General features: G+C 41.9%; 1 protein-coding gene across 1 annotated transcript in view; it reads left to right on the top strand.

Annotated features, from left to right (window-relative positions):
* The window catches only part of LOC112216544 (D(3) dopamine receptor-like), a 53,765-nt gene extending 36,193 nt beyond the window's left edge, over positions 1-17,572 (top strand). Inside the window, exons 5-8 of the mRNA XM_024376524.2 lie at positions 5,360-5,556; positions 10,630-10,695; positions 12,223-12,610; positions 16,389-17,572. Coding sequence (XP_024232292.2) covers positions 5,360-5,556; positions 10,630-10,695; positions 12,223-12,610; positions 16,389-16,585 — 848 coding nt within the window. The 3' untranslated portion in view covers positions 16,586-17,572. The remainder of the gene's footprint in view (positions 1-5,359; positions 5,557-10,629; positions 10,696-12,222; positions 12,611-16,388) is intronic.
* The last annotated feature ends 804 nt before the right edge of the window (positions 17,573-18,376 follow it).

Raw genomic sequence — 18,376 nt, 5'->3', positions numbered from 1 at the left:
TCGCGCCAACACAGTTTGAAATTAACCACTATCCAGTGAGCCCCTATACCCTTGGAAAACTGCCTCCCTAGCCAGTGAGTAAGTTCTTGATTGTAGTGAATTACCTCTATTACTCAGTGTGTGTTGTTTTTCTCCATATGTCAATTAAGTCCAGGCTTTTTCAGAAATTCACCAATTTGTTCACACCAATGTTAGGTCCATGGGGTAATCTATCAGTATCATTATAATAAAATCCCCACCAACTATAATCTGACTGGATGGATATTTTCTCAGAGTGATTTGTGATAAGTGATTTGGAGGACTAGAACAGGATCCATACACATTACACAACACAAATCTGTCCATGTGGTTGATGACCGCTACTAGCCAATGTCCATTGGTGTCCATGTGAGTAAACAAAAATGTCCCTTTGAAATTGTGTGCTAAAATTGCAACCCCAGCTGCATGATTAATCCCGAGGACAAAAATGTCACTGCCCCGCTGATTTTTATTCATCTAAATTTCGTATTAGTATTTTTTTGTAGGTATAATTTAAACAAAATAATTGAACTGCATTGTTGGTTAAGGGCTTGTAAGTAAGCATTTCACTGTAAGACACCTGTCGTATTCAGCGCATGTGACACATTTTATTTGATTGCATTTTTCCCAAAATTAAAGTCCTCTTTGCATGAATGTGTTTCTTGAACGAATATAAGATCTGCGTTGCAGTCCTTAAAAAAAAAAGCTTTCCTCTTCAACCGGTTTCGTATCCCCCTGGCATTGATTGACATAAACTTCATGTCCATATACACAAAATAGAAAGGAAAATCCTATACTATCTCAACTCTCCCCTCTCTATAAAAAGTTGCTTCATATACAGTACCATTCAAAAGTTTGGACACACCTACTCATTCCAGGGTTTTTCTTTATTTTTACTACTTTTTACATTGTAGATTAATAGTGAAGACATCAAAATGATTAAATAACACATATGTAATCATGTAGTAACCAAAAAAGTGTTAAACAAATCAAAATATATTTTATATTTGAGATTCTTCAAAGTAGCCACTCTTTGCCTTGATGACAGCTTTGCACACTATTGGCATTCTCTCAATCATTTTCATGAGGTAGTCACCTGGAATGCATTTCATTTAACAGGTGTGCCTTATTAAAAGTTAATTTGTGGAATTTCCTTCCTTCTTAATGAGTTTGAGCCAATCAGTTGTGTTGTGATAAGGTAGGGGCGGTATACAGAAGATAGCCCTATTTGGTAAAAGATCAAGTCCATATTATGGCAAAAACAGCAAAAATAAGCAAAGACAAACGACAATACATCATTACTTGAAGACAAGAAGGTCAGTCAATTCGGAAGGTGTCAAGAACTTTGAAAGTTTCTTCAAGTGCAGTAGCAAAAACCATCAGGCGCCATGATGAAACTGTTTCTCATGAGGATCGCCACAGGAATGGCAAACTTAAAGTTACCTCTGCTGCAGAGGATAAATTCATTAGTTAACTGCACCTCAGATTGCAGCCCAAATAAATGCTTCACAGAGTTCAAGTAACAGACACATCTCAACATCAACTGTTCAGAGGAGACTGCATGAATCAGGCGTTCATGATCGAATTGCTGCAAAGAAACCACTACTAAAGGACACCAATAATAAGAAGAGACTTGCTTGTGCCAAGAAACATGAGCAATGGACTTTAGACCACTGGAAATCTGTCCTTCGTTCTGATGAGTCTAAATTTGCCATCAGCCGTGTCTTTGTGAGACGCAGATTAGGTGAACGGATGATCTCCGCATGTGTGGTTCGCACCGTGAAGCTTGGAGGAGGAGGTATGATGGTGTGGGGATGCTTTGCTGGTGGCACTGTCAGTGATTTATTTAGAATTCAAGGCACACAACCAGCATGGCTACCACAGCATTCTGCAGCAATACACCATCCCATCTGGTTTGCGCTTATTGGGACTATCATTTGTTTTTCAACTGGACAATGACCCAACACACCTCCAGGCTGTGTAAGGGCTATTTGACCAAGATGGAGAGTGATGGAGTGCTGCATCAGATGACCTGGGCTCTACAATCACCTGACCTCAACCCAATTGAGATGATTTGGGATGAGTTGGACCGCAGAGTGAAGGAAAAACAGCCAACAAGTGCTCAGCATATGTGGGAACTCCTTCAAGACTGTTGGAAAAGCATTCCAGGTGAAGCCGGTTGAGAGAATGCCAATAGTGTGCAAAGTTGTCATCAAGGCAAAGGGTGGCTACTTTGAAGAATCTCAATTATAAAATATAATTTGACCTGTTTAATGGTTCTTTGAGTTTGAGTTTATTTTTACAGGGACAGTGCACATTAATCAACGTTTCAGTAAAAGTGCCTGTTTTAGCCAGCCGGCTAATTTTCAACCATAGTCCCTGGGCAGGTTATTAAAAACAATTACAATATAGACAATAGCAACATAGGACAAGCAAGACATAGCATACAGACAGAGCAACATAGGACAAGCAAGACGTAGCATACAGACAGAGCAACATAGAACAAAAAGACAGCAAGACAAAAACAGCAAGAAAAGGTGTTTTTCTTTAAGGGAACTATACAGTCACCTCTCATGGCAGACCTTGTGGATCTGCTGCCATATGTTTGGGTTTTCTGTTTAACAAAAATACTGAGTGGAGGGGGAGCCAGTCTATTTAGGATCTTGAATACAAGACATCGGTGTATTGCACAAGATTTTCCCAACTCAGGAGCTCATGCTTTCTGAGGATGTAACAGTGATGATGGCTATTGGGCTTCCTATCAAGCACTTTGAGAGCCTGTTTGTAGACAGACTGAATAGGTCTTAATGTTGTACAGCAAGCTTGGGCCCAACTAGTCAAGCAGTATCATAGATTTGAAGTACAGTTTTGCTACCTCTGTAGTCAAACAATTTTGTATAAATCGGAAATTAGCTAGGTTGAATTTGGTTATTTGAATGACCTTTTGCACATGCTTTTTAAAAGAGAGGTTAGAATCAAGTATGATGCCAAGGTACTTCAAATTAGATACCACCTGGAGCTTATCAACCTGACACATATACATCTGGCTCAGTAGCATCTGTTGCCCTCTTTGTGAAGAACATGCAAACAGTTTTTTTCACATTGAGATGCAAACACGAGTCACTGAGCCACTTTCTAACCTGGACCATTACAGTAGTGAGTTCTTGTGCAGCACATATATCACTGTATCATCTGCATACATTTGAACTTCAGACCCAGTACAGACAGAAGGCAGATCATTAATGTACAGGCTGAACAGGAGGGGCCCCAGTATTGACCCTTGGGGCACGCCCACATCATAACTAAGAGTGGGCGACAGCTCATTGCTCACTCTGACACACTGAGTTCTGCCTTCAAGGTATGATTTCATCCATCTCAAGGCATCAGGGGAAAAGTTGAACTTGGACAATTTTGTGATGAGAATCTCATGGTTAACAGTATCAAAAGCCTTCCTTAGGTCCAGAAACACAGCCCCAACAATGCCCCCTTTGTCCATCTTGGACTTCACATTTTCCAGAAGAAAGCAGTTGGCCGTTTCTGTGGAGTGTTTCGCTCTGAAGCCAAACTGCATGGAGTGTAATGTGAAGGGGCTGTTGTTGAGGTGGGCAATCAGTTGTTCTGCTACATACTTTTCAACAACCTTTGACAGGTAGTATACTAATGGGCCTGTAGTTACTCACGTCAACAGGGTCGCCTGATTTAAAGATGGCCGTTATTATGGCCGACTTCCATACCCTTGGAAACACCCCGAGACCAATAGATGTGTTGGTGACCTTAGTAATGGGGCCAATGGGTGACTCTTTGTAGTTTTTAAGAAAGGTAGAGTCCAGCCCAAACACATCTTTGGCTTTAGAGTTCTTTAGTGAGCTAATCACCTTGTTCACCTTTGACTCAGAAACCTCCCTTATGATGAAGACAGGTTGAGCATCATTTACTAGCATCATTTACTACATTATTGCATTTGTGTTATTTTATAGTTTTGATGTCTTCACTATTGTTTTATAATGTAGAAAATAGCAAAAATAAAGGAAAACCCTTGAATGAGTAGGTGTTCTAAACTTTTGATTGGTACTGTAGGTCCATTATCTTTTCTATATATGTTCTATTTGGTTTAAGTTGTTTAAGTTTACACTGAAAGCGTTTCTCCATCCCTGTAACACTGGTATAAATGATTCGGGAGACAGACGCAGGAATGGGTCATAGGGTTTGTTATTGTACCAAAATTACGGCGTGCCGTATAAAGGCACGGGAAAGAATGTCACGCCCTGACCTTAGAGCTTTTTATGTCTCTATTTTGGTTTGGTCAGTGTGTGATTTGGGTGGGCATTCTATGTTCTTTTTTCTATGTTTTTGTATTTCTTTGTTTTGGCCGGGTATGGTTCTCAATCAGGGACAGCTGTCTATCGTTGTCTCTGATTGGGAACCATACTTAGGTAGCTTTTTCCCACATATGTTTTGTGGGTAGTTGTTTTCTGTCTTGTGTCTGCACCAGACAGAACTGTTTTGTTTTGTTCCATTTTGTTATTTTGTCTCAGTGTTCAGTTTAAATAAATTATCATGAACACGTACCATGCTGCGCTTTGGTCCACTCCTTCTTCATGCAACGACGAGCGTTACAACGAAGACGAAACAAACACTATACAAAAACACAGGGTTGAAACCCAAACAAAAGAGCGAGGAGTACCTTGAATAAATAACACAAGTGCACAATGATTAACACAGGGTACGAGATCCGTAATCATCATCTGCCCAAAACACACAGCACAGGTACTTACATGCACCAATGGACATTGTAACAATATCGGACAGACCATTCCTGCTGTCTTCCTCAATGGTCCATTATTATGTCACGCTGGTATGAAGAGATTTGGGAGACAGGCGCAAGAATGCGTAATCGTGTTTTTATTCAACTCAAATTACGGCACGGGGACGAAGACCAAACAAACACGTAACAAAACCCAGGGTAGAAAACCAAAACAAAAGAGTGAGGACTACCTCGAATAAATAACACACGCGCACAATGATTAACACATGGGATGAGGCCCGTAATCATCTGCGCAATCCACAATGGCACGGAAGCCAAAACAAACAGCACAGGTACTCACACGCACCAACGGACATTGTAACAGTAATGTACAGCCCAATGGACACCAAAGGGCACACTTATACGAGTACTAATTAGTGGGAAGTAATGAATGTTCCGGAGGGATCCGAAACCTTGCAGCTTGGGTTCCGACCCACAGCTTGGGAACCACTGGACTAGACGTTCAGCTCAGATCAGGATCAGGGGCGTACTGTAAGTGTTTAGTAATTAGACCATGGTTGTTTTCTTCTTCCTCAGGCGACCCGACAGTGTGCTCCATCTCCAACCCTGACTTTGTGATCTACTCGTCGGTGGTGTCCTTCTACCTGCCCTTCACTGTCACCCTGCTGGTGTACGTCCGCATCTATGTCTTCCTACGGAAAAGGAGGAAGAGGATCGCCTTCCGCCAGGCCAGAAGTGGAAAGGTCCAGCCAGGCTCGGCCCTGCCCTCAGTGGTGAGAACACATCCAAATGGTCCCACAGTGATAGTGCAAATGTACATTGAAGTGAGTTCATACCCTCATACATCTGCACATAGGTCTGTAAGGATTTCCTTACAGAAGAGATGGCAATCTCAATGGGACTCACATAGATAAATGAATGATAAAGCACTACACGCTCACGTCAACATTTCACTCATGAATAGCCAATGTCACAAGTGGCATCTGTCATGTGACACAACCATAAGGAAATGTTTACCACCATCATACAGATATCTTGGAGATATCTGATATAGAGAGGAGGTCATCCAGCTATTAGGCTTGTCGTTGTTGCAGGAGGAGAGATGATGATATAACCACTCCATGGAGTTGTGCTGATGTCCGTGCTGCTCTCTAGGTGGCCAGCTCCATATGATGTGTAGAAAGGAGCGTATCTGTGACGTGAGAGCTGGGCAAACAGGCTCAGTTCTACTCATTTGTCAGTTCATGTTATACGATCATGTGGGATCTGAGGATCCGTGGGCTTGTTTGAGTTCCTTTGATCATTACATTCACGTTCAGGCAGGTTTCAGGGTCATTTCCATCATACTAGAGGTGACTGTAAGGTCATGCCCATAATGTGACGGTAGCAGGTGGAAGGATAGTTTATGTTACAGTCCACTCTTTACCGGCTTAGAAATCACAATGTCAAATAAATGGTAATTACATGGTAATTATAAACTAATTACTGTTTTGTTTAATTGGGATTCATTAAAATAGGAGCCATTATGTTGTATTTAGTTCCAAAGGTTGCCAATTGTTACCACATAATGTCTTAGTAAATACCAAGCAACACCATCTGGAGGGGAAGTCAAATAAAGAGAATTGAATCAGTGACATTGGGACTGGTTGTAAGATCAGACCCTTCATTTGAGCGGCGGGTTGCAGGATCATTTCCAGTCATTGAGCCCAGGTTTGATCATATCCATTATGGGTTGTTTGTGTTATCAAATCACGTCCTAGGAGACATCTGGGATGAGGGAACTAACGGTGCTGTTTGGGAATGTTGGAACAGGATTTAGTTCCAGCTAACTGGAGAAAAATGTGATATGGAAAAGCTTTCAATGCTGCCCTGATTTATTTTTATTTTGATATAAATGGAATGCAATTTTTTTCTCCCCATCCAATTTCAATAGAGTCAATCAGAGATTAGAGCAAGATTATCTGCAACACAGCAGGCAAAGACGTTAAGAACTTGAGGAATCTGGTTTAAGGTGTTCGAGGGCCCTGTGCTACGTGGTTTAGTTAACAGCTACTATATTGACAGATGGATGGATGGGGGAATGGGTGCTAAGATAGATTTGTTTACCTTTTGAAGGATGAGTCAGGTGTGATATTTCCTCTCTGCCAATCCTCTCTCCCTCCTTCTCTCCCTCCCTCCGTCTTGCCCCTGTGTGTTTAGGGACAGTTTGAAATTTACTGGGGTGGGGGGGTTAGGGGTCTAAAATAGGGGAGGGTTGACTAACTTTTGTTTTGCTTTGGTGAGGGTTGTGTATTGTTTCATTGGGCAAAGAGGATGGTAGTGCATTTTTTTCCCTTGTTAACCTGTCTAGGACTGGGGTTCAACAGCCAATGAAATTGCAGGGCGCCAAATACAAACCAAAATAAATCAAATTTCTCAAACATACAAGTATTAGGCACCATTTTAAAGATAAAATTCTCGTTAATCCAGCCAAAGTGTCTGATTTCAAAAATGCTTTACAGCGAAAGCTCCACAAACGATTATGTTAGGTCATCACCAACTCACAGAAAACCCAGCCATTTTTCCAGCCAAAGAGAGGAGTCACAAAAAGCACAAATAGAGATCAAATTAATCACTAACCTTTGATGATCTTCATCAGATGACACTCATGGGACTTCATGTTACACAATACATGTATGTTTTGTTCGGTAATGTTCATATTTATATCCAAAAATCTTATTTTACATTGGCGTGTTACGTTCAGTAGTTCCAAAACATGCAGTGATATTGCAGAGAGCCACATGAATTCACATAAATATTTATAAATGTCAATGAAAATAACATTTTTAGACATGGAAATATAGATACACTTCTCCTTAATGCAACCGCTGTGTCAAAAAACTTTACGGAAAAAGCATCATCTGAGAACGGCGCTCAGAGCCCAAACCAGCCAGAGAAAAATCTGCCATGTTGGTCAACATTATTCATAAACAGCATTATAAATATTCACTTACCTTTGATGATCTTCATCAGAATGCACTCCCAGGAATCGCAGTTCCACAATAAATGCTTGTTTTGTTCAATAATGTCCATCATTTATGTCCATTTATGTCCAATAGCTTCTCTTGCTAGGCCGTTTGGTAAACAAATCCAAATACGCGATCTGGTCCATTCGGACGAAACGTTCAAAAAGTTATATTACAGGTCAAAGAAACTTGTCAAACTAAGCATAGAATCAATCTTTAGGATGTTTTTATCATAAAAGTTCAATAATGTTCCAACCGGAGAATTCCATTGTGTGTTGAAAAGCAATGGAACGACAGCTACCTCTCAAGTGAAAGTGCGTAACTGAGAACGAGGCTGTAGGCAAAACACTGACTCAAAGAGCTCCTATCCGGTCCCACATCACATGAGAAGCCTAAAACAACGTTCTAAATACGGTTGACATCTAGTGGAAGCCTTAGGAAGTGCAACATAACCAATATCCCACTGTGTATTCAAGACGGGTGAGTTAAAAAACTACAAACCTCAGATTTCCCACTTCCTGTTTGAGTTCTGTTATACTCACAGACATCATTCAAGCCGTTTTAGACACTTCAGATTGTTTTCTATCCAATACAAATAATAATATGTATATATTAGCATCTAAGACTGAGTAGGAGGCAGTTCACTCTGGGCATGCTAATCATCCAGAAGTGAAAATGCTGCCCCCTATCCCAAAGAAGTTAACATTCGCTTTTTTGCAGGTTTACTATATAATTTATCCATATAGCCAAGTTTCCTCATCTGCTTGCATGCACCTCCACTAATATCAAGGTGTTTTGGTACTTCCTTTATGCACTACACTTTTCTGTGTGCTAATTTTTACTATACCACAGGTCAATATGGTCTAGCAGTCTGTCTATCCTGCCCTCTATTCACCATTAATAGTGACAATAGGAGTTGGTGGCTCATTTGTCCAGATCTGCAATAGGCGAACTAGCAATCATACCACAGGTAAAAGCATTCAAAGCTGCATACATTTTCAATATGAATCCACAAGAACAAATAGGAATAGCTGATAGGCAGCGGAGAGGCCAGTTGCATCATTGCGCATGAAAGAACAGTGAAGACATGAGACACACAGCTGAAAAAGCTCCCCTATTGATCTTGTTTAGGGACAATGCAATTCTCCTAACAAAACTAGCCTACAACACCACAATGCAATTAATAATTGCAATATTGTTTTTAAGTGAGTACAAAATTCTACTCTAGTGAAAGTGAAAATACCTTATTTACATAAGTATTCAGACCCTTTGCTACGAGACTCGAAATTGAGCTCAGGTGCATCCTGTTTCCATGGATCATCCTTGAGATGTTTCTACAACTTGATTGGTGTCCACCTGTGTTAAATTAAATTGATTGGACATGATTTGGAAAGGCATACGCCTTTTGTCCCACAGCTGACAGCGCATGTCAGAGCAAAAACCAAGCCATGAGGTTGAAGGAATTGTCCGTAGAGCTCCGAGACAGGATTGTGTCGAGGCACAGATCTGGGGAAGGGTACCAAAACATTTCTGCAGCATTGAAGGTCCCGAAGAAGGAGGTGGCCTCCATCATTCTTAAATGGAAGAAGTTTGGAACCACCAAGACTCTTCCTAAAGCTGGCCGACCGGTCAAAACGGGGCAATCAGGGGAGAAGGGCCTCGGTCAGGGAGGTCACCAAGAACCCGATGGACACTGACAGAGCTCCAGAGTTCCTCTGTGGAGATGGGAGAACCTTCCAGAAGGACAACCATCTCTGCAGCACTTCACCAATCAGGCCTTTATGGTAGAGTAGCCAGACGGAAGCCACTCCTCAGTTAAAGGCACATGACAGCCCACTAGGAGTTTGCCAAAAGGAACCTAAAGGACTCTCAGATCACGAGAAACAAGTTCCTCTAGTCCGATGAAACCAAGATTGAGCTCTTTCGCCTGAATGCCAAGTGTCACGTCTGGAGGAAACCTGGCACCATACCTACGATGAAGCATGGTGATGGCAGCATCATGCTGTGGGGATTTTCAGTGGCAGGGACTGGGAGAATAGTCAGGATTGAGGGAATGAGAAACAGAGCAAAGTACAGAGAGATCCTTGATGAAAACCTGCTCCAGAGCGCTCAGTCAAGGGGTCTGAATACTTTCCCAATGCACTGTATATACAGTATGTATATATTTTGTAACTGACAAATAAAATCAATCCAAACTTTGCAGCGGCCATTTGATAAATGGAAACAGACCTCGGTTACTGGGTAGGCCTACAAGGCAGGGAGGGATGTATTTTCTGTTTGTCGAGATTGACGTAGTCTATCATGGTATTGAAAACGCATACCATGATTTTGAAGAACCTGAAGTCGGTATGCTTTGTGTGGTGCATTGGCACAGAAACATGTTGGTGGAAAATTAGTTGTTTATATTATTCTAAATATGGCATCATAATTGTGATAATCTGATATCCCCATAGCTGATCATTGTCTGGCTCTGATCGTAGTGTATGACTAATGAAACAGGCAGGGAGATTGAACTCATCCTTGGTGGTGGGCGAACCCTCAACCTCCTGGCCCGTATCCCTTTGCGGCTTGGACTATGCCACAAAAGCATGCTGAAGTGGCAAAGTCGATATATCCACGACTATAAACACAGGGTCGCTAGGATTATTATTTGTGGTCGTAAACATTATTTTGAGTTAATTCTATGAGGGTAAATTTCAAACTGTCCCTTACATGTTGCAAGATGAGTCAGTCATCATGTGTATCCCTCTCTCCATCCCTCTCTCCATCTCTCTCTCGCCCCATTCATCCCTCTCTCGTTCCATTCATCCCTTTCTCTCTCCCTTCATTCCCCTCTCCCAGGAGACGTGTCTGCAGGAGGAAACCCCCAAGGAGAAGAGAGACCTGTCTCCCATCAGGATCAAAGTGGTAAGAGTAGTGTGTATATGTGTGTGTGTATATATATGTGTGTGTCTGAGTGCGTGTGTGTGTGTATATCTGAGTCCATGCGTGTATGTCTTTATGCGGTCTGCATGTAGGTGTTTGTTTATGCTGGAAAGTATGAGAGGGTAAAGTACACTTTTAGAAGTAAAGGAGCCTGGGAGAACCTTTTGGGGTTCTAAAAATTGCCACACAGGGAACCTTTCCAGTTCAAAAAGGTTCCTCGAGGAACCTCTCGGAAAGGAGGAATCCCTGTGTAAAGGTTGAAACTGGAACCTTTTTGTGATGGGAGGGGTTCCATTTTTTACCTTTTTATTAATATATTGTAGAGGTGGCAGCCTATCAGAAGGTATGGCTTTCAAATAGTTATTTTTGGCCAAACGTTAGAGTAAATCTCATTCCTGTTTATCATGTTAAGTTCGAACATATTCTCCTTGAATATTTATGCATATTACGTATTCTAATATAATATTAATAATATTAACATTGCTGATTATATATAGTAATAAAGTGTTAACTATTCCAACTTTGGGATTTGAGTAGACTCTTGAAGAACTGAGGGTATGTTTACACAGGCAGCCCAATTCTGATTATTTAAATTGGCTTTTTGACCAACCAAAGGTGCAAATATGAACAATTGACTAGCAACTAGCAATGGTTCCTTTAGGAACTACAGGGGTTCCTTGAGGACCTCCAGGGTTTCTTGAGTCACCACTAATACTAAGAGTGTATGTGAGATAGACAGCTTCGAGGCAGATAGATGGATGGATGGGTGGGTATTCAAGCTGCACTGTTGTTGGTTTAAACAGAATCTAAATAACTCACCGACTTTCAATGAATCAGGTGGCATATTCAGATATTCTTGGCTGTGAGTGTCTGTTCTCTTTTTAGCACTGTGTGTGTGTGTGTGTGTGTGTGTGTGTGTGTGTGTGTGTGTGTGTGTGTGTGTGTGTGTGTGTGTGTGTGTGTGTGTGTGTGTGTGTGTGTGTGTGTGTGTGTGTGTGTGTGTGTGTGTGTGTGTGTGTGTGTGTGTTAGTTTGTCTTAGCCCCAGGGCTGTGAGGAAGCTGAAAATCTGAATTATGAAGCTCCTCTTCTCGCCTACTGCCTCTAAACTCCGATCCCAATCTTAAAGTTTTGCGCTTTATTTGTCACACCAGCTCGCGCATAATCAACAAATTACTTCAAAGATGGAGAAAATGACAAGCTTTAATTTCCTACTGAGAACAGGGCTGCGAGGCTCGGCTGTTAGACGTGTGTTCAGACTGACGGGGTGGAGATCAGGGACACGTCCAGAATCAGGAATAAATGTCAGGGAATCCTGTCACCTGGTGTCCCAGGTCTGAAAAAGTCCCTGATTAGAGGGGAAATATGAAAGCAAACAGTGTTGCAGACCTTAATCTGCATAACCCCATCCCCTCCCTCTGGAATCAGACAAGGGGTTGTTTTTGGACCAGATCAACAGTAGGGTCATTGGTCAGCATCTTCAGATATGACTGACTGTGTGTTCCTTCCAGGAGAGTGTGGAGCCGGGAGTGCCCCCTAAAACTCACCTCCTGTCGGGGTGCCTGAGGCGGAAGCGTACCCGGACTGCCCCCGTGGAGAACACTCTGCTGCCCCCAGTGGACATCCAGAACTACTGCAGCATCAGCCACGCCTCCTGCGGCCACACCGAGCACGAACAGGACCGTGCCGAAGAAGAGGAGGAGTTGGCCAAAGAGAGAGCGCGTAGACCCGTGAGGAGGAGCTGTGAGGTCAAGGAGTTGTCCAATGGACGCATTCACACGGCCCTCCGCCCCACCCCCTGCTCCCAGTCCCTGGCCGGCCAACAACAACAACAATATGGAATCAGGAGCATGCAGAACAGGGAGAAGAAGGCTACGCAGATGCTGGCCATTGTTCTTGGTAAGAAGTAGTACTCTCTCTATTAGGACTATCACCATGTATATTATTCATTCATCTCTATGAATTCTACCACGTGATTTGATTGAGAACACATGGACCACATGGGGAAGAGTGGAAAGGAGAGGAGAGACAAAGTAGTCAAATGGGTCAATCAGAAGCTTGGGATGATAGACTGTGAATACTGTTGTAGAGTACTGGGGTTATGGACATGGGGGTCAGAGGTCAGAATCACTCTCCCTCCCAGATCTATTCCCGCCATTATAACACCATTTTACTCTGCAGAATGATAGAACAATGTCTCCAGAACCATACAATACCATTGTATTGCCTATGTAGGATATCAGTTACAATTCATTACCTTCACTGCTGGGTGCCTAACACTAGTTTGTCTTCAGTTCTAGTGAGACTTTATTAAATCAGAACAGACCATGGTAAAGCTGAAATGTAAATTGCATGGATGGATCTAAAGATAGATATGTAAATTGGGTGGGTGGATCTAAAGATACATATCCACTTTATGAGGTGAAACACCTGCAGTAGCACCTTACCATTCTATTTTTCTTTCACACACACGCAAGCGCACATGCACAGACACATGTATACACACCTGCACACACGCATGCACCGCACACACATACACACACAAACATACACACTGTAATGATTAGCGGATGGTGTTAGCCTCCATTGGTCCAGGCTGTTCATTGTGAGAGCTGGCATGTTGGCGAGTCCATGCCCTACTGAGTGAGACTGAAGCTAATCAGAGGTGTCTGCTTAATTAGACAGAAGAGTCACGTACGCACACATACCACACAAACACACACACACAGAGAGAGCAGATGTCCCCAGCCTGACACACTCCCTAGCTTCTCTGGCCTAGAGAGAATTGGATCGGTCAGCCATGTCACATGACTTGGACGACTTTGAACTGTGGGGGAGCCACTTTCTGAATTCCAAATCGACACCTAGCCCGCGGTATCTTAATTTGATCACTCTGTTGTCGGTGAGAATTTTTCTGCGTCGTCAAATGAGCCCGTGATTTACATAAATTCACTGAAACCCTGCAGTTCTCATTCTCAATCACTCGCTTAACACTAAAGCACCAGAAGAATATCCTACTACTAGGTCCTACTGTAGGTCCTACTACTGCGACATTCAAATGTACAGTATCTTAAATGCAGCCATACACATCAACAACCACTGTTTTATAAGGCTTAAAGAGATTGAAGGGAATCTTAAGCACTTACAAATCCGTAAGATATTGTTGAATTGGAATTCATAACATACAGTGCCTTCAGAAAGTATTCACACCTGTTGACTTTTTCCACATGTTGTTGTCTTACGGCCTGCATTTAACATTTATTAAATTGAGACTTTGTGTCACTGGGCTACACGCAAAATACCCCATCATGTCAAAGTGGAATTATGTTTTTAGACATTTTTACAAATTCATTAAAAATGAAAAGCTGAAATGTCTTGAGTCAATAAGTATTCAACCCCTTTGATATGGCAAACCTAAACAATATCAGGAGTAGAAATGGGCTTAACAAGGCACATAATAAATTGCTCTGTGTGCAATAATAGTGTTTACCTCATCACTGTACCCCACACGTATAATTATCTGTAAGGTCCCTCTTTCGAGCAGTGAATTTCAAACACAGATATTGAATATCCAATGAGCATGTTGAAGTCAGTGGAGGCTGCTGAGGGCAGGAGGGCTCATAAGAATGACTGGAAAGGAGCAAATGAAATGGCATCAAACACATGGTTTCCATGTGTTTAATGTATTTGATACCTTTCCACCTATTCTGCTCCAGTCATTACCACGAGCCTGTCCTCCCCAATTAAGGTACCACCAATCTCCTGAAGTTAAAGTTGAAGTTATTAATTTGGATGGTGTATCAATACACCCAATCACTACAAAGATACAGTTGTCCTTCCTAACTCAGTTGCCAGAGAGGAAGGAAACCCCTCAAGGATTTTACCACAAGGCCAATGGTGACTTTAAAACAGTTACAGAGTCTAATGGCTGTGATAGGAGAAAACTGAGGATGGATCAACAACATTGTAGTTACTCCACAATACTAACTGAAATGACAAAGTGAAAAGAAGAAAGCCTGTAATGAATAAAAATATTCCAAAACATGCGTTCGGTTTGCAATAAGGCACTAAAGTAATAATGCAAAAAATGTGGCAAATGTATGTCCTTAATACAAAGTGTTATGTTTGGGCCAAATCCAATATAGCACATCACTGAGTACCACTCTTCATATTTTCAGGCATGGTTGTGGCTGCATCATGTTATAGATGTGCTTGTCATCGGCAAGGACTAGGCAGTTTTTTATGATACAAAGAAACAGAATAGAGCTAAGCACATGCAAAATCCTAAAGGAAAACCTGGTTCAGTCTGCTTTCCAACAGACACTGGGATATGAATTCACCTTTCAGCAGGACAATAACCTGAAACACAATGCCAAATCTACATTGAATGTTCCTGAGTGGTCTAGTTACAGTTTTGACTTAAATTGGCTTGAAGATCTATGGCAATATTTAAAAATGGCTGTCTAGCAATGATTAACAACTAACTTGACAGTGCTTGAAGAATGTTTTAAGGAATAATATTGTACAAATATTGTACAATCCAGGTGTGCAAAGCTCTTAGAGACTTACCCAGAAAGACTCAAAGCGCTAAATCGCTGCTAAAGGTGATTCTAACATGTATTGACTCAGGGGTGTGAATACTTATGTAAATTAGATATTTCTCTATTTCATCTTCATAAATGAGCAAAAATGTTTTAAAAAAAACATGTTTTCACTTTGTTGCTATGGGGTATTGTGTATAGATGGGTGAGATGTATTTTATTTTTTATCCGTTTTGAATTCAGGCTGTAACACAACAAAATATGGAAGAAGTAGAGAGGTAAGAACACTTTCTGAAGGCACTGTATTTTTTTTGCAGGGCTTATTACAGTATATCATATGAAATTGTTTACAAAACTTTCAAAACTACTGGTAGAAATGATACGAAACCTTTATAACGCATCTTTAATGACACAAGAGCGATATTTGTCTCTCCACTATGACGTACAAGTGTATCTGAAATGCAATTGGACTCTAAACAACTAGTTTCCCGTTAGAAATGATCACTTTTATGATAATAATCAAATCTTCCTGCTGCAGGGTTATTTTAATCCTTCAACGAAACCGGTCAAATTAAGATCCTACATAAAGGAACATCCTACATTAAGATCTGTACATAAAGTGTCTATGGGGGTATGGGTCTACTTGGAATTCTGTCAGTGTGTTGAAGTTGCTGTGTGTTAACTTGCTAGAGGATGTTTGTATAGGAGCATAAGTTAAACCCATTAACCCTGTAGACCAGGCTTGCTCTCTGTGGCTGCTGTAGCATGCGTTAGCTGACCGTAAGGCTAATGTATACACCACACACTGTACAGGTTCATGAGAAATGAAAGTGTTTGAAGTCATAATTCTGACTCCCTCTCTTTTACTTTTTCACTCCTTCCTCTTTATCTCGCTTTCCGCTGTCTCGTTCGATCTCTCGTTCAATCTCTCGTTCTGTCCCCCCCCCTCTCTCTCTCCATCCCTTTCTCTCTCTCTCTCTCTCTCTCTCCGTCCATCATGCTCTCCCTCTTCCTCATACATATCTCCTCATCCCTCCCCCTCTTTCTCCATCCCTTTCTCTCTCTCCATCGCTCCATCTCTCACTTCCCTCCCTCTCTCTCTCATCACTCTCTCTCTCTCTCTCTCCATCTTCCAGGAGTGTTCCTGATCTGCTGGCTGCCGTTCTTCGTGACTCACATCCTGAACACCCACTGCAGGACGTGTCGTATTCCCCCGGAGCTCTACAGCGCCTTCACCTGGCTGGGCTATGTCAACAGCGCCCTCAACCCTGTCATCTACACCACCTTCAACATTGAGTTCAGACGCGCCTTCATCAAGATCCTCAGCTGCTGAGAACAGAGTTGGTCCAGCATGACGATGTCAGGCTAATGGCCAGGCACCTAAACTGTACTGGACCTTGGGCCCGGCATACCTGAGTATGAATAAGACGCATGAGTCATGGCCTGAGCCTGACTGCATATTATCAGGGGCAATGACTCTACTTCAATAAGATCATCTACTGCTGAGAGGCCAATAGGTCCACCATAACCATGTCAGGCAAGGCTTATGACCTGTACTGGACCTTAGGCCCGGCACACCTGATGTGCACACCTGAGCATGGATAATGGATACAGTACCTGAGCCATGGATACATGAGCCATGACCCGTCCATCTTTAGGGTCAATGACTCGTCTTCATTGAAATCATCTCCAGCTGATAGGACAGATCCATAAAGACCATGTCTGACCATGCTCTTCCACTGAACCTCTCAGCACACTATAGCACACCTGGAGGACTCTCTGACGGTAACACAGGCCCTGCACACCTGAGCTGAACTACAGGTACCGTATCAGACTTGGCTGCTAGTTAGCTGGGCAAGGACCTGCTCTACCTGTGTTATACTGTACACAGCGGGCAGAGGACATGAAGGGAGGGTATGGGAGTTAAATTCAAACCATACAAATCACTGCTACAATACTGGTGATTCAGAGGTGGGGGAAATACTTGTATAGAGAAAAGAAGGCAAATGCAACAAAGGAAATGAAGAGAAGTTGAGTTCCACACATCCATATGACACAATGTACAGCCATCAAAAGACACTGAATGCCCTTTCCCTGCTGCCTAATGCAGGGGAATTCAACCGGAGGTACTACAGGGGCTCCATGACAATAAATACAAAATAAAGTGGAAGAAAAAATAAAGTGGAAGAAATACAATTTTTATTTAAATATTGTTGTGACTATCCCTAGCAACAACAGATGAAGCCATTTTTTTATGACATACTTCTTCCACATTTTGTTGTGTTACAGCTTGAATTTAAAATGGATTCAATTTAGATTTTTTTTTTGTCAATGACCTACACACAATACCCCATAATGGCAAAGTGGAATTATGTTTTTAGAAATTTGTACACATTAATAAAAAATGAAAATCTGAAATGTCTTGAGTCAATAGGTGTTCAACCCTTTTGTTATGGCAAGCCAAAATAAGTTCAGGAGTACGAATTTGCCTAACAAGGATTTTTGAATGACTACCTCATCTTTGTACCCCAGCCGAGCAGTGAATTTCGAACACGGATTCAACCACAAAGACCAGGGAGGTTTTCCAATACCTCACAAAGAAGGAAACCTATTGGTAGATAGGTAAAAAAAAAAAGCAGACACTGAATATCTCTTTGAGCATGTTGAATTTATTAATGACACTTTGGATGGTGTATCAATACACCCAGTCACTACACAGATACAGGCGTCCTTTCTAACTCAGTTGCCGGAGAGGAAGGAAACCGCTCAGGGATTTCACCATGAGGCCAATGATGATTTTAAAACAGTTACATAGTTGAATGGCTCTGATAGGAGAAAACTGAGGATGGATCAACAACATTGTAGTTACTCCACAATGCTAACCTAAATGACAGAGTGAAAAGAAGTAAGCCTGTACACAATACATATATTCCAAAACACGCATCCTGTTTGCAATAGGGCACTAAAGTAAAACTGAAAAAAATGTGGCATAGAAATTAACTTTATGTCCTGAATACAAAGCGTTATGTTTGGGGCAAATCCAACCCAACACATCACTGAGTACCACTCTCCATATTCCCTGGCATGGTGGTGGCTGCATCATGTTATGGGTATACTTGTCATC

The sequence above is a fragment of the Oncorhynchus tshawytscha genome, linkage group LG16 (genome assembly GCF_018296145.1).
Source record: "Oncorhynchus tshawytscha isolate Ot180627B linkage group LG16, Otsh_v2.0, whole genome shotgun sequence".
Lineage (NCBI taxonomy): Eukaryota > Metazoa > Chordata > Actinopteri > Salmoniformes > Salmonidae > Oncorhynchus > Oncorhynchus tshawytscha.
The sequence above is the reverse complement of the archived record's forward strand: the minus strand, read 5'-3'. Positions and strand labels throughout refer to the sequence as shown.